Source organism: Canis aureus, chromosome X, assembly GCF_053574225.1.
Source record: "Canis aureus isolate CA01 chromosome X, VMU_Caureus_v.1.0, whole genome shotgun sequence".
NCBI classification, from domain to species: Eukaryota; Metazoa; Chordata; class Mammalia; order Carnivora; family Canidae; genus Canis; species Canis aureus.
In genome coordinates, this window is record NC_135649.1 from 99,346,857 (window position 1) to 99,364,590 (window position 17,734).

The window sequence follows — 17,734 nt, forward strand, 5'->3', positions numbered from 1 at the left end:
GTCAACCTCTGAGACTAAAAGTAGAGCTTAAGAAGAGAAGCTGCCCAAAGCAAGTACGTGCTGATGTATGGCTGAGAAGTTCTGTGAACACCCACCTTGCAGCAAGAATAAGACAGCAAGAATAAGGCATGGCTACACTGTCATTCGAAGTTGCACTATTTAATAGGAGATGAGAGGCAACTGGGAGTCTGGAAAAAGGAAACATCAATAATCAGAATTTGTCTCTGTCTTTCTAGTTTTGTGGAGGAAAAAAAAGCCACACAGAACAGAGACTTTGAATAGCAGCTATATCTCACTGGTGCAGATAGATGCACTGTGACACTTGACATTAGGTTCTTTCTATTAACTGTCCCCTTTATGGTACTACATTTGCAAACAAACTTCTAATTGCGATTTAGCTTTTCTAACAAGGTGACAAAAACATTCTGGGTCTCCTTGTTCACAATTATTAATTGTCTTTTGCATTGAAGTCGGAGTCTTAAATATCTGATTAGCATGATTTTATATAAGAGAGAATGATGGTTTCTAGGTATGTTCATAGATCTACGCTTAGACAACTCAAGATTATACTTTTGGACTCTTAAACTCGAAGGCTCACCTAAGTGCTAGCCCCATAGTCCTTCCCTGAGCTGCCTCCCCGGATCTCTTGACACTATCTGCAGAAAGGTTCAATTCTACAACCACCGTACAGGCCTGGAACTATATCTATGTGGCAACCTACCAGCACTGGAGCAGGGATGCTCAGAATATTGGGGGAAGAAAACACCACGTAAGACCCAAGGTGGAGTAGGGTGAGGTGGAGGAGTCAAGGTTAATTTTTGTCTTCCTTTTTTTTTTTTTTGACAGAGATTAAATAGAAAAAAAGAGGAGGACCCTACATTGTTAACTTATCCAAATTCTTAATTGAATCATAAGAAAAAAATTCATGTATGTCAATATATTTGAGTCAGTGATACAACAACTGAGGGAAGCAGTAAGACATGAGGGTCAACTCTACAGGTTAATTAATTTTTTCATCATTGCTTTTATTGATCTAAATGCTCTTCGTCTTTTCCAAGGAAATATCTATAATACGTTTTTGATCAATTGCACCCACTCATTTGTGATTTGAGCATTTCCCTGGGTGTGACCTAATACAGTAATAACTATAAACTTTTATGCAGATCCTCAAAATATAGAATAACTGTTCATCATTAAAAAAGTAGCTATACTTACCATGGGTATAGGGACATCTGTGATAAACCAGAAATTAGATTTTCATTTTAATGTTGTTGGCCTTTCAGAAGAAATACTTTACAAACTTAAAAATTTGTGTCAGCTCAACAGTCTCTCCATAGCCCAGAGTGCTAACGGATATCTTATGTCTAAAAAATGTGATTCTTTCTTTGGTTTTCCTGTTACCTGTAAAGAAGGTTCATTTTCAGTTTCTACATTTTTGTCTTACTTAGGAGGGGTTTATTAAACCTCCTCAAGACCACTTATTGGATAATACTTAGAAAAGCATAAATGAAAATTCACACATCTTATCTGGGCCTGTTATCTTCTTAAATGATCTATCCTGTCATTTTAATCTCCAGGAGACATTTTTAGTTTTGTAGATGCTCTTTGGTCCCCAAACCAACTCACAATCCTATTTCTCAATTTCAAAGCAGAGTATCTAACTAAGTACAGGTACATATTAAAGACGTATATTATCATATATATAAATATTAACCAGCACACCATTATTATAAATATTTCCTTTTTCATAAATCTTCTAACATTTTTAGCTCAAGACGTATTCACTAATAGATACAAATAGAATTTTAACAAATTGAAGAACTTTGGTCATAGGTATTTAATAAGGTCATAGGTATTTAATAAGCATGGGGTACTATTAACCTATCTTACTCTTAATTTTAGAAAATAACTGATTTTAAACTGAAGCATGAAGAATAAAAATTCTCCTAAAAACAAGCCGTTTTTAGTATTTTTCTTATAAGGGATATATGTTCATACATCGAATAGCAAAACACAATTATAAATATTTCTAGCCTTATATTCACAGAAATGGATATTCGCTACCGTTTTCAGGATCTACGGGCATTGATTAAAAGAAGTTTGCATACGCAACTTATTCACATTGCTTTATTTTTGTTATTGTTGTTGGTATTATTCAGTTCACAAAAAATGTATTTCAAGTCATCATATCCTTGCATTTAACCAGCAAAAGAGTAATCTGGAAAGAAAACATTTACAAACTGGACACATACCCTGTTTATTTTCTCTGAAAATTGCACTCCATAAAGCAAGTCCATTTTAAACCTTTCCCAATATTATACAAAAATATTCTTATGCAAGTAATAAATTTATCTTTAAACATCCAACTTTTTGAAATTTAAAGCAGTCACACCAAAAGTTATCATTGTTAATTTTTCATCTAAACATAGAACACTTTGTGCTTATACAAACTGCTGTTATCATGTGCTCATATACTCATTACATGGATCTGGCAAATATACTTTGCCATTATGCATTAAATTATGTAAAAAAGTATAATCAGTGCAGAACTTGCCTATTTTTAAACAATGTTCTTTAACCATCCTCATCTATATTTGTTTATATATATAATTTCTTTTTGGAAAAAATTTAAGGCAAGTGCAATCAAAATTACAAAATCACTATCTCTATTGCTAACATATGCAGCATTCATATTTAGTGAGTGATCTTCTTCCCTCTTAAAATGAAAGTACAAAATGCTAAGTATGTTATACTTGCTACAGTCGGTTATGTGACCTTACCTATAAGCCATAGTTAAAATCTTTAGAGATATCAACATAAATGTGTACTTTTCTAATGCTACACCAGCAGGAATCTCTGCTACCCCTTCCTATAATAACTTATCACATGTCCAGTTTTCTCACGAAAATACACAGCAAGTTATTCAAATGCCCATTTTGAAGATGACTGTAAATACGAGTTCGCCTCATGGCACAGAATACGTAAGGTGCAGTACTCATAAGCTTGTCAGTTGTAAATTTACTTAACTCTATTGTGTTTCTATCTCACTTCAGTGATGGCATGGATTCTGTAAAGTAAGAAAACTAAAAAAAAATGTTTTTATCAGTAACTGTATTTCTCAAGTTAGGCTTTGCTGAAGACATGTTATTTGCTAAGGACATAATTTAAATGGAATCTGAAAAAATAAGTTATTTCACAGCCCTGAAAAAATAAAATCGACTAAAAGATAGGAAACCCATGGTAATAACTTTGATGCTTTCACAGGCTTTTCTTATGATAGTTGTTGAGTGCAATACCTCCCCCATTTTTTATAAATAAATAATTCATAGCTACAACGTAATGGAAAAGTAGGAAATGGAAACAATCACAGAATTCTGCAAAAAGCAAGAACGAGCTCTCTCCTTTAAGATAAAATGCATGTCCTTAAAGAAAAGTTAGTTGAACAGAAACCTGGGTGTTTATATTTAGCCTGTGCAAAAACAATTCACTGAGTAATTTCCTGATGGAGGGCATTATCTTGGGAACTCATAGAACTGTTTATTTAATGTAGGGCATATATTGATTGAATTTATTTAAATGTATAGTTAGTGTGTGTTTTTAATTAGAGTGTGCAGACATTGCACATGCATACACACATGTACATTAATTTAACACACTAAATGCTTCATGTTTCCAACGTTGACTGTTTTGAGCTGTCGTCCAGATTGCATTCTGAAAATAAATCAGGCTCACTCGGTATACTGTCTTTTGCATTTTAGTGTTGAAATTTAGAGAGGCTGTATTGCACTCAGTAGATTTCTACCACCAAATATTATTTTTTGGATGTTCTAGTTTTATAAACCACAAATGGTAAAAGGTCCTATAGTGGCTGTGGAAGTCAAGTCACCAGGATATGGGTGGAAAAAGTTAAATGAATTTTCTAGAAACTCTTTCATGTGGGTATTCCACAAGTAATGTATAAGAACAGTTTTTCTTAACTAGCAGGAACCATGTCCCTGACATATGTACTTAGGATCAGTGACATGATTAGTTCATGAGAATTAGACATCATCAAATAGGACATTCTTTTCAAGAAACAGAAGCTACAAACGTCATCACTGGTCGTCATTCCTGGTATAACAAGGGACATACAGGTCAATATTAGCCTGGTGAGATGAATATATGTGGCCAAAAATACATTGTCAGTATAAATGATTGAGGTTTGAAATTAAGGACCGATTGGTTTGTCACTGTTGTATAGGTTGTCATTTTGTTGAAATAATACAAGATGGTGCATTTAACTTATCATCTCACAAAGAATTAACTAAATTTATGGGCACTGCATGAATACAGTCTTAGATTTTACATTATTCACTAGAATAGGGTTCACCAAATAACATGATCATAAAAATTTTCAAGGGTTCAATTATTTTGGAGGATGAGCCAGTTATTTGTGCTTTTAACATATACTATAGGTGATTCTTATGCTAAAGGATTTTTGGAAAAGTCTTCATTAGAGGTCATCTTTCAGTGAACTCATTGTTAACATGAGGAAAAATAATTCTTCATTAAATCCAACTAATTAAGCAAATTTGGTATCAATATCTTTATTTTCACAATCAATATCTTTGGTATCCCTAATTTTCCTTTTTTTCTTCCTTAATAGAAACAGAAGTGACAATAGACATAAATTCTCTAAGATTTTTATTTTTTATTAACACTTAACTATTTTTTAATTAACACAACTATTCATTATTTCACTTTTGTTCTATGAGGGGGCATTTTTTTGAAGTCATGTATTTCATGAAAAAGTTTACTAGTTCTTTTTTTCTCCCTTCCTTTTGAGATATTCTCAAATGAAGTATAACTGTCTATATAGAGTTCAGTTTTTTTCTCAGGACATCTTCATTGTGAATGCTGATGAACAAAGTCGGTTAAATTATCAAAAAAGGATGACCCAGTTTAGGGTGACATTCATCCGCTGCAAACTTTGATTTTATATTCCAAAGAGTGACAGCAGTTGTAATGACAGAAATAACAACTCCTACACTTGTGTTTCTCAAAGAGTTGTCTGTAGGCCTTCACATTAGAATCACCTGGGAAGCTTGTTCGATAAAGAGATTTCGGGCCCCACTCCAACACTATCAGATTTAAATCTGAATAACCATTTTTAACAAACTTTCCAGGCAATTCTTCTGAAGCGTAAAATTTGAGACCCTGAAGTCCTGCTCCTCCAGTTTTTTGTTTTTTTTTTTAATAGAATCACCTGGAAAGTTTGTTCAAAACAAAACAAAAGAAAATAAAACAAAAACACAATAACATAGCAACTAACAATGGGGACAAACCCCTGACTGGTTTAATTTGAATCTCTGGGACTCTTTAAATCTTCCCAGGTGATTGTAATTGCACCCAGGTCTGAGAACCATGACAAGCCGGCTCATTGGAAGAATTCTCTGAACCAAGGATTTCACCCTTGGCCAAAGGGTGTGATTTCTGTCGCAGTAACATACCCAAATCTCAATTTCTATTCATACCTTATAATGTTTAGCAATCAATTTCACCTTTTACTGAGGAAAAGCATGCTGAGACCATTTAAGAAAGGATTTTAATTCAGATATCAGTTTTCAAGTTCATAATTATAATATAAATGGTTCTTTATTGCCAAGGACAATTAAAGAACTGAGATATTTCATCGCTTAATTTAAACCAGCTATGGAGTCTTCTAATCTTAAAGTTTTGGCTGCCATTTTTGTAGGTTTTTGGCATATTCTTCTGCTGTTTGGGGGGATGTTTCATCCTTTATCACTTTTCTCCCCCAGAAGTTAGATATTTGACTATCTTGGCAATTTTTCCTAATCCAGTCATTCATGAAGGCTCTTTTTTTTTCATTCATGAAGGATCTTGATGATTTTTGCCATTTATCATCTTTCCTAGATTATTAATTACCTATGTTTTTATTTAAATCATGTAGTTATATATCATTCTGCCATATAAACAGAACTAGAAATAGTACCCATCAAGTTTGATGTACTACTTAAGTTTTTTTAATTCTTAACACATGTTCAATCAAATACATAACCATTCCAATAAAAACCTCTCTCTGTGTACCATCTAAAACCAATTGACATCTCACTGTGATAAAAATGTCTAATTTAGGCAAACATTGGCTAAACTATTGGTCAAATTTCCATGTTCTCTATTCCTCAGAGCTTCACCCTGCCCTCCCCCCACACATCAGTATCACTGGGCATTAAACATTGATTGATCAAGGATTTTGTCTGACTTACTCTTACAGACCATATATAAGTATGTAAGTAGGTTGTGACTGTTTTAATTCTCTGAATATTTGCCTCGGCCTCTGTTTCTATTTTTTTCTGTAAACGTAGAACTGCTATCAATTAGGAATCTTCTAGAAATAAGTTAAGATGCTCCACGGGTATCAGTCTTTTAACCCCTTGTCAATAGTATGAGTGAAATTGAAAATTCCTGAGAATTTAAATGTGTATGTGTAAGGTGCACACATGATCCCAAATATTCTTCAACTATAGAGTTTTTTTCTCCTGATACTTTTAATAATGGGTCAGGTCCTAGGACTTACACTTTGCAATACGATATAGGAATTATACACTAAGTCGTAATCCATATAACATCTTACTTTTTCAGTAGAAGCTATTTTTCACATTGAAAAACCCTACTGAGCTAGAAATGACTTTATGAAATTTTAAATATATTAATTGCTTTGAAGTCCAACCTGAAATAACCTTACGGGTTTTTTTTAGAAATGTTACTTTCCATTTTCATGATGATTTGTCTTGGCGTCATCTTTGACTAGTGTTTCCTAAAAGGCTGTCCTAAGGTAGGAATTCTGCCTAAACAGCCCGTTCATTCTAAGAGGCTTCTGGTTGGTCCCTTGTTACATTTGGGATGGAAAGATTTACCACCATTCCCCTCCCCCCAAATAAAGAAATTATAGGTTTACTTATTTTTAACATAAAATAAAAAGTAAGGCCAAAAACATTTCTCTTTAGGAATGACTGTGCACTCTAAGTAAGTGTAGACAGAGTAGAGAAATAAGATGATTAAAGAGCTTGGTCACTTTAAAATATTACCTGAGGGGACTGTATTTTAAGGTTGTTATGTGAGTAGTACCTTAAAAAGAAAGGAATAAAATACCTGGGGAACAAGAAGTAAGGAAGAGAAACAGCAAAGAGGACTTACGTGCTATAATTCCTTTCCTTTCTGTTTCTCCAAGAAAGTTATGAAATAGATGAAGGAAAAATGCAGAGTTTAACCTTGGAGCAATCATTAATGTGATAATAACTTTTAAACGATCAAGTTTGTGATTCAAATCTTTCCATAATCCAAGAGTGAAGAACGGAAGAGGGACTGTAAATGAGCTTGATTTTTTTTTTAAAGCAAGGTTTTCTTTTTGTTCAGCCCATTGGCCATTTCTTAAATCCCTTCTTCATAATCATAATAGGAATTAAGTCTAAGAATTATATGCTTATAGAGACATAAACAGAGAGGGAAAGAAAAGTTTAACAAGAGTTATTCAAATTAACGAAGGTACTTACATCTGTTCCAACAACACATTATTTAATTTATTTTCATCTATAATCAGGTAGAAACCAGAAGAAACATTTGTAGCTTAATAAATAATTTAATTTCTTGAATTTCTATGTAACATATAAATTTATTTTTACAGGATATATAGAGAGCATACTCATAGAGAGCAACAGACTTATGAAACGACTATAAAACACAAATTATAATTCAAGTTTAAAATTTCTCATTTTTACACTTGTATTTGTCTATTTTCCTATTGCTAGTCAAAGCAAAACCAAATATATAATTGTAAGTATTCTAAGAAAAAAAAAGAGCGCCTCCATCACCTACGCGTGAGTTACATACATTCTAGATTGTACAAAATCAAAGAGGGTAGGCAAAACTAAAGGGAAACACTACGTAAAATGCACTTTTTTACTGACTGTTGAACATATCTGAGAGTGTCTGAGCTTAAAATTTGACTTGAACACCAGCATAGGAAAATGATGAAATTCACTTTCCTACTTGGGTTCCCTCAAACTCTGAAAATGAAACAGTTTTTACAATTCAATAGCAGATTATATGAACATATCTCCACGACTTTGGTGGAAAGAACACACTAAAAATTCTAGTTACCAGGAGCATATGCTGCAAGGAATTTGGACAAGTGTCCATGTATCCTAACATTAAAGATGTCTTCATCCCAGGTGAGAATTAACCTAAAACACTCACATCTGATCTCCCCAAATTTAGTCTCTCATTGACTAGTAAGGATAGATCCAAATTACTTTGCCACATGTTCATGCACTATGTAATATGTCATTTTACATTAAATCTTTTTTTTAATGACCAGCATGCCCTTTGAAACTTAAGGTTATCTGGACTATGAAGATTGAAATTTACAACAACATCAATATTACACATAAGAATCTCAAGTTTATGTGCAGTTCTTCGGTTTCTATTCATTTAGTAGTGGAGGGAACACAGTGTAATGATTTCAAGTGACTGCCTGCTTGTTAAGAAAGAATACTTTTCAGGCGTGTAGATCCTGGGGGATGTATCAGTGAAGGTAGTGAATGGTAGTAAAACAACGGTGCCTGATTTTACTCAATTCAATGAAATAGGAATTTGTCAGTGGACACAGAGACTACTCAAGAGAAATATTTAAAGGACAGGAGGAAGATTTTCTTTTTATAGATATTACATGTCTGTAATAGAGAAATGTTTTGTATTCTGAGCCTGGAAAAAGAAATGATACCTGATGGAAGATGAGAACTGAGTCCCTTCTTCTCAGTTTGGTCTTCTCTATGCATGTGACTGAAGCTTAAGGATGAAAAGACCTGAGATTAGGACAGGGATGAACTCGTCATTGTCATCCTTGTCTTTACTGAAACTCAGTCAGGCCTTATAGTTCCTTGTAACAGTATCTTAATTATTAACATAGCACAAACTTTCACCTTGCTGCCAGTCATGAGTAAAAAATAAAACTAAATAACCACAATCTCACTTCAGTTGATGTCTTAAAGTTCTTCGCACTACTCCAAAGGCATATCATCAATCCTGAAACTGGCAAAAGCACAATTGCCGAAAATCAAGTGTATAACCAATTCTAAATCTTGGCACAAGAAAATGAAGTCTTTCTGAAAAAACATGTCAAGTGGTTGTTTCTTTTACTCCTGTACCAGATTATTTCTTCTTAGTTTTCTGGTGGGAAATCTGATTAAACCCCAGTCATAAAGAAGTTTCATGAAATAAGGCATCATGCCAAGCCATACGTCATTCACATTCCTCCAAGACTATCTTGCATAAACTAAGAAATGAGTAAACTAGCAGAGTGTTTGTTAAGAGTCAATTATCATTTCTCTGGGCCCGAATTACTTGCCATCCCAATTTTTTCCTCACTATAAACCAAGTCTCCCACAAAGTCCGGTCATATTGGAAGAGGAGTTTCGTCTGTTTGCTAAAAGAACGATAATCATTCCTTGAATTTTCATGAATGACGGTAAGGAATAATGGGCCTAACAATGCTGGCAAGATATGTGCTTTATGTGAATGTCAGCTTCTGAGAATATGGCGTAAATCCAAACATCAATAGCTTTTCAGGTGATGGATGTTTTTGAGACTCACAACCAGGAAAACGGTTTTGCACACATTCACAGTGTTTTTTCACATTCACATTTTTGTCTGGAATTTCAAGGACTTCATTATTTCCTTCAGTCCTTTTTATATAGACTCAAAGTGTCCTTGAACCCAAGTTTAAGGATAATCAAAATTTGACTGTTAACTGCTTTCTTTGCTCAGAACAGTCCTGTAGGAAGGGCTCAGGATAAGGTGAAGAATAGCTCTGCTTCCACTGACAAGCTTCCTCTTAGGGAAGTTCGTTGTATCATCAGGTCTTTGTAATAACTGTAATATACTGTTAAAAACTGTGTTCAGTGATAGGGAGTATGTGCCTATAGGTGGTATTTCTGACACATTTGATAATATATCACCTCTCTTGATCAACTACACAATGATGGGAATAATGACCAAGCACATTCAGATCAGAGACAATAAGGGATTTCCCTGTTCGGTGCCTGTGCATTCTCTTATTCCGTTCATTCATGTCACTTGCACACCGATGATCTCCTTTGAATCTCACTAAGCTTTCTTCTGAGACTAATGACACACTTAAACTAAATAGAGAAAAGAAAGAAATGAAGCAGAAGATTAAAAAAATACTTCTTGGAAAAAGGAGAACTAGGGTATCATTCAAGAACCAAAGAATAATTTGTAAATATATGAATTCATGTTTTCCTAGAAATGGTGATCTTAATTTACATACATGGTATCTGTCAAAGTTAATGACTATTCTAGGATAAACAAAACTCACTTGGAGTTCAGAGGTTGGCTCTGAGTTAATATTTGCTCTTGTTACAAAATGCTAAGTAGTAATGAAATAAGGAAGAAGCCAGTGTCTAGATATTTAAGATTAAGCTGATAGGGTTCAAATACATAGGTTATGAAGAAAGTAATAAACACAAAATGATTGACGGCTTGAACAATCAGGTGTTCAGCTATTGAAATATAATAGGTTCAGGTCTCTTAACTCATTGTGTTTTAGATTTAATTCACAGAATTGATCTAAACTTAAATCAGCTGGCTGCATAAGATACAAATTTCTTCCTTGCTCATAGGAAACCTAAAGAATGGATTACAAATTAAATAATCAAGGATTTGAGCACCAGTATACAGGGTAGGACGCTCATAGGCAGCAAGGAGAGGTTACATTAAAGAACCAGATGGACTTTGAATCCATAACATGTCACTCAGAGCCCAAGCAGTGAATGATGAACAACAGGCAATAGCCAACATCACACATGTCCAAGTTTAGAAGCCCATTCTCCCCCTCAGCCGGGCTAACATATTCACACTTTCAACTGTGTTTCTACAGCTAGAATATTCTTATCCCCCACAGCCCCCACCGAAAAAAGAGAAGGATGAAACCTAAGCACTAGGGAAAATACATTTTTTCTCTTTTTATTGTGAGTTCTAACATAACTTTTGTTAAACATAGAGCACGTGAACACATGACAGTTTCCTTCATTTGTTCTCACATGGAGCTGATAGAGGAATACTTGGGAGGAATGTTTCTAAAGCCATAGATAGCTTCTATTCCATTTATTTTCTCTTTTTTTAAAAAAAATATGACAAAGCATTAGAGGAAAAAAAGTTTCTTAAATTGTGAGAATATCAAATATTACCCATCAATCCCTGAATCATGCTATTCAAAGTGCTTAAATCTACACTAAAAATAGAACAAAAAAATATACTCCCAATGCAGTTAAATTAACACCTATGGATGCCTAAAATATGACTGTGGTCTGATTACTTCCTCTACACACTTCCATCGTGCACTTGAAAAAAATAAAAAATAAAAAAAAAAAACAAAGAAATAAATCAGGCCATTGCCATGTTTACAGTTTTCTGAGCACTGGGGGAGGCTGGAATCCAGTCCAGTGAGATTCACTGCCACCAGTCCCTGACAGGTGTCCATAGTACAAAGTAAACAATGGCCTTCTTGGATTCTGAAAATAACCCAATGTGCAAGGCTGACAAAGTTTATGTGTCCTTGCAGCTTCAGTTCTGGTTTGTGAAAATGTGACACAGGTCCGAGGGGAGCATGGGAATAAAGAACAGATTGTAGAGAAGGACCCCAGGTGACTTGTCAGGGAAATAAACAGTTTTTAAGCAAATAAAAATCACTGCACATCCCAAGGCTCCTTTACTTTGTCACACAAATACCAAGACCTTTGCATTGTTGCAAAATTCTTATGTTCATCTCGTACATTTGCAATTCAATCTTACCCTCCCAAATGAACTCTTTTGAAGTTTGCACTTTTTTTGTGTGTGTGTGGCCAAACTCACACCTTTAGTATTGTGACCCAAACTGTAGAATTGTTTTCTTGTTATATGGTGGTAGGAATAAACTGAACATACGACAGTCACGACACAAGCCCACAGGCGATGACTGGCATGGAAGTTCCTACAAGGAATCACTACAGGAATGTATAAGTTCTATATCAGTGTTTTCATCACATTGATTTTTTTTTAACTAAAAGCTACGTAGGTAATATTTCCCTTTAACAATTCCACCCTCCGCAAGTTCCTTGATGACTGATTTTGCATCATCTTCAACATGAATATGTATTAGCTGCTTATGCCATTAATTTCAAACATAAAGCTAAATGGTAAGGGATGAATTTCCTGGGAGCATCAGCTTTCTGTTTCTGAAAGATAGAATTACACAGTTAAAATAAAACGAATTATTTATACAGTAAAATTATTTTAAACACTTTCTCATCTAATTTAAAAACTATCTTGTGTAAATAATGTTTATTTTGAAAATATTGATTTCTGTTGGTACTCATGTTTGACCTCCTGAGTTCTTATATAAACACTTCGATGTTAATAAGTGTTGCTTATGTTCACAAACTGAAACCGAACACTTGATTCTGAATGTAGTGTTGAAAATTAAATACAGTGAATTAACATTTAAATACAAGGGGATCCCATAATAAGTTTCACAGATTTGTTCTGACTCTTTAGAAAATAACATTTCGTATAATACAAGGTGACATACATATTTGATGACACATCCTGTCCTTCCCTTTGGTTTGGAAGCCTTCAATGTAAATTTCATTTCGACTTGTGTTGATTCACCCTTTTGAGTTAACTTGCCTGGCATTTGCACATAATCTCATTTGCAGAAAAATTATAGAGGGAAAAAGAGGAAGTAGAATATTAAACAAAAACAGCCACAAACACATTCATGCCTTTCCAGGAAGTGATCAAATATAGGGCTTGATTTTTTTTTTGTTTTTTTGTTTTTGTTTTTTTTTTTTGTTTTTGTTTTTTTTGTTTTTTGTTTCTTTTGTTGTGTGTGTGTGTTTTATATATATATATATATTTATATAAGGGTACATCAACTCATTTAAAAAACAGAAACAACACTCTCTCCCCATTTTCATGCCCTTGATCTTCTCTTCTTAGCACTCTGTAGTGGTCACTGTCAAGTGACTAGCACACTTCTGGGTCTGGAGTGTATTCTGACGAGCAGTGAATTAAATGTTAAGACAGTTAGACCCACCCCCACCCCTCCTCAGAGTTTACACATCATGCCGCCATTAGAAGGGTAGAGGTGGGGAATGAGGTGGGACAAGGAAGAGATTCAGGGCTCTGATTGGCGGGGCCCTCCTATGAACAAGTGTTCTTCTCATCTTTTTTTTTTCCCAAATGGCAATGCTGGCATTCGTTGCACTGCTCTCTGAAGGCCCACATGGCCCTGCTGATCCTAGGCAGAACCCAAGAGAGGATCCGGTGCTCCTTGTCCCATCGGATAGATTTGTCCAAGCACCCCAAGGAAATGTTAAAAGCAAAACAAAATCAAGAAAAGAAAATAAAACCCATTCTAAAACTAAACTAATGAAGCAAAAAAGGGTTTTCTATCTACACATAAGTCTCTTCTTTAAAAAAATGTAAATTTACAAATTCCAATGACATATAAAACAAAGTCAAAAAATGTAATGGTAAGAGACATGGTAAAACAGGAAGACACTGATGCTACAAAGAAATTGCCAAAAACATATGTACAAGACCCTGTTTTTCCTCGTGTTCTAGAGATTGTAATGCATGTTTTTAACAGCAGCAGTCGAGGATTTAGTTCCAGGCACTGGACTGCAGACTCCACTCAAGCTCCCAGGGACAGGTTGTCCCTTGCTTTTCTGTCACCAAATCACACTGGATATACTGGTCTCCCTTGGCAACAGCGGCAGGATGGCACTGTTTGTGTGGGCCTCATCTGGATTCTGCTCCCTGCTCGATTTTGTCTGTGGCCGCTGCCCGTTGATGAGTGTCATAGGGATGTTACAATAGGTATGCTGATTTCCTATGGAGGTAAGAGGCAGGGTGCCGGTAGGAGGTACGTCATACTCGTAGCTTCGGTAGTAGTGTTTCTGACGCATTTGTGAATGGTACGTGTTGTGAAAGGTGGAACGGAGATCTGGATGGGCAGTGGCTAGAGCTGTGGAGGTGGCCGCAGCCATGGAAATGGCCGAGACAGTCTGCAGCTCCCCAAAAGGCCCCTGCTCGCTAACATCTAAAGCCTGCTCGTGTGTAATGGGTTCTATCCTCTTAAAAGGCATTTCATATTGTAAACGTTTCCAGAACTTAGAGTTCAACTTGTTGCATTTTGGTCCATGCCACTTAATAACCGTCAGGAGCTTGATGGTGTGCTTGAGGGCTTCCACCTCCTGGTAGTTCATAATTCCTCGTAGTTCACTGCATTCGATCAGTATCACTTTAATTTCTCCAGTTACAAGCATGTTTCGAAGTCTGGTCTCCAGCTCAAAGATGCTCCAGCCCCTTCTGACTACATAATTTGGGGTCATGACAATAATCAGCCTCTTGCTTTGATCTACACACCTTGCCACATCTTCAATGTATGCTACAAAAGAGAAAAGAGTTGATCAGAATGACTGGATCAAACATCTGGTCCCGAAAGCCCCAGTAGCTTCTCTTTCACACATCACATGAGAATTGTTGCTTGCTGGGTAATACCTCAGAAGTTGAAAATAACCAATGACCACAGTGAATAGAGTATGGGCTCTTGCTTTTCTCAACACTAGAAATATTTTTCCTAGGTACAAATCTCGCGCTTGTTTGTTCAAATGTCAAGACTCATAGAAGGAGATGCTTTATAGAATAATGGAACTAGCTTCTCAGGAGTTCAAAAATTAAGTTTCATATAAACACATAATGACATTTCTTTCTTGAGCCACTGATAAATACAATGTTTGATGGATGTAGAGAACCACAAGTTAAAATTCTGCCTTAAAAAATGATGACACACAGACAAAGAATATGCACACTCTTAAATGAAAACATTAACTTACTTCCAGTTGGAATTAAATCTCTATCTGGTATAAACAACTTATATCCATAGTGCTTTTCAAGCATGTCAGGTAGGATTTCAAGAGCAAAGCGTTCTTCTTCCCCAGTCTCTTGATTCCACTGGTCAGGATCCACTTTGGTGTATGATAAGTATGCATCATAATCTTTATTGTCTGTCAAAAACATTACAAAGTGAAGTTGAAGTCACTACTCTCCAAAGAAAATATTAGGACATGAAAACATTCGACTCTTTTCAAAAACATCTCTAAATGCCCTACTTTGGGGAGACCAAAGAAAGAAGCCTTTATTAATTTTCAATAGGAATTCAAATGATGCCAAATATTGTGGAACTAATGTGGAGGTATAAAGGGTCACATTTTTGTTTGTTGTTGTTGTGAATACAGTAGTAAGAAAATTAACAAAAAGGGCGATGAAATGATCTTCCAACATTTTTGATGCACAGGTCATGGAGATTCTTGATTGCTTATAAAAGGCACTTGGTTGGATAGTATGTTCTTACTCTAAATGATTGTACATTCAACTAATCCTGCGTTTAGTCATTTTACTCTGTTGATAAAAAAGAAAACTATACTTGGCTTGCCCATGGAGGAATGATATTTTGATTGTGGGCACTGTACTGATTTTCTGTTAGGGAGAAAATACAATCAAGCATGGAATAATTACTTTTCCACTGAGAGCCAGTTCTTGGATTTGGGGACTAAGAATATTATTTCATTGAATTAATTATTTTAGAACACTGTGTTGTTTTGCTGATCTCCATTTATCTCACATGTAAAATATGCCAAATATTTTTACCATGTTTACCAGTTCGACCAGGAGAATAAAAAATTACAATATAAAGGAATGAAACTTAGTTCTAAAATCTGTTTCTTTCATTATTCTTTCCCCTTTTTACATGGAAACTCTTAAAATATTTGACTAGTATCATGCATTATCTTTATCTTAATTTTTTAACATTAAACATCCCAAATTTCATATTTGTTGTTTCTAATTAAAATAAGTCATTTATATTCTGGATAGTCTCTCATTCATCCGAGGCATTTTCAGAATGTGATATCAGTATTCATAACTCACCTCAAATCTAAATACTACCAATATACTGAGTTTACCAAATACCAATATCCTTAGTGCTCTTTTGTACTTTCCTGATGATTATCGGTGTATTACTCAATTATCACATCCAGTTGAACTGAAACAGCCCTAAATTTCAGGATGAAATGAGCTTTGTATTTGGCACAGAACACTTAAAATTTTGGGGTTATAAAACATCAAAGACAGAGGGACATCCTTAACTATTGCTCTGGGTGGCTTTGGGGCACTCTTTTTTGACTTCAGGGACTATAGCTCACTTTCAGAGATCCATATGGGTGTGTTCATTTCAATGGTCTGATAGTCCTGAGCCATCTTGAAGTTATCCTATAATTACAACTTATTAGGGCAAACTCGGAACTATTCACTGTATCTGATTTTAACACAGGTATATAAGAAACTAACACCTCCACTATAGGATGTCTGAAAGAAAACTTTTAGGTATAGAAGATTAAACAACAACAACAACAACAACAACAACAACAACAACCAGGCTTTAGGTTAAAAAAAAGTTTAGGAGCGCCTGGGTGGCTCAGCAGTTGAGCATCTGCCTTCAGCTCAGGGCGTTATCATGGGGTCTTGGGATCGAGTCCCACATCGGGCTCCCCGCAGGGAGTCCGCTTCTCCCTCTGCCTGTCTCTGCCTCTCTCTCTGTGTCTCTCATGGATAAATAAATAAAATCTTTAAAAAAAAAAAGGTTTAGAAAAATAGCAATCATCCCAAACATGCCATACTCTGATATTTGGTATTTTCTTTATTCTTCAATCAGGAAATAGTACATATTATAAATAAAATTCAATTTTCACCAAAAAATGATTACATTTGCTACATCAGGTCATTCACATATGCCAGCAGTCTATAGTGGTACCATTTTGTTGATGTAAACACTTTAGTTGAGTAAGAAATAATAGAAAATAGTACATAATAAAGCTAGTGTGTAATACCCATTAAAATTTATTTACTTATTTTTAAAAAGGTTTTATTTATTTATTTGAGAAAGAGAGAGTGAGCACAAGCAGAGGGAGGAGCAGAGGGAGAAGCAGACTCTCCTGCTGAGCGGGGAGCCTAATGTAGGGCTCAATCCTAGGATCCCGGGATCATGGCCTGAGCTGAAGGCAGATGCTTCATTGACTGAGCCACCCAAGCACCCTACCAGTTAACATTTAATTAAAATGTCCATTCAATAGATATTCACATGTCATATCTATGAGATAGAAGACTTCCTTTACAATCCCAATCAGTAGCTTCCAATCTAGTAGGTGTAGGTCAGTCAACAGTTTATTTCTAGAGGACAAACATGTTGACCCCAGTACAGGGGTCATGGGCCAAAGAGAGGACTCCTTGAGCCAGACTGTGAATTATAGACTGATTTCTCCCATATACTATTTTCTTTCTTGAAGGTTGTTTCCTTCCAGTTTGCTACAAAATACCATATAACATACTGAAGTTTGCCCAAATCTGGGAAGTGTAATGACTAGATCCTCATTCTTAGCCCTTTGTCTTTTCTAAGGTGAAAAATATTTGAAAAGCAGATCAATATGAACACCAATAGGAACAGAGAACTTATGACTCAGAAAAGATGTGAACAACCGGTCCACTGATACTGGTAAATTCCAGCTTGATATCACTATTGCTTACATGGTGCTGGGTCCCTGTCTCTTCCATGGAC

At 35.3% G+C, this 17,734-nt stretch overlaps 1 protein-coding gene across 1 annotated transcript in view; it reads right to left on the reverse strand.

Annotated features, from left to right (window-relative positions):
• Window positions 1-2,109: 2,109 nt before the first annotated feature.
• The window catches only part of IL1RAPL1 (interleukin 1 receptor accessory protein like 1), a 1,264,416-nt gene continuing 1,248,791 nt past the window's right edge, over window positions 2,110-17,734 (reverse strand). Inside the window, exons 11-12 of the mRNA XM_077889792.1 lie at window positions 14,958-15,128; window positions 2,110-14,509 (exon numbers count right to left, since the gene is read on the reverse strand). Of these exons, the coding sequence (XP_077745918.1) occupies window positions 13,791-14,509; window positions 14,958-15,128 (890 nt within the window). The 3' untranslated portion in view covers window positions 2,110-13,790. The remainder of the gene's footprint in view (window positions 14,510-14,957; window positions 15,129-17,734) is intronic.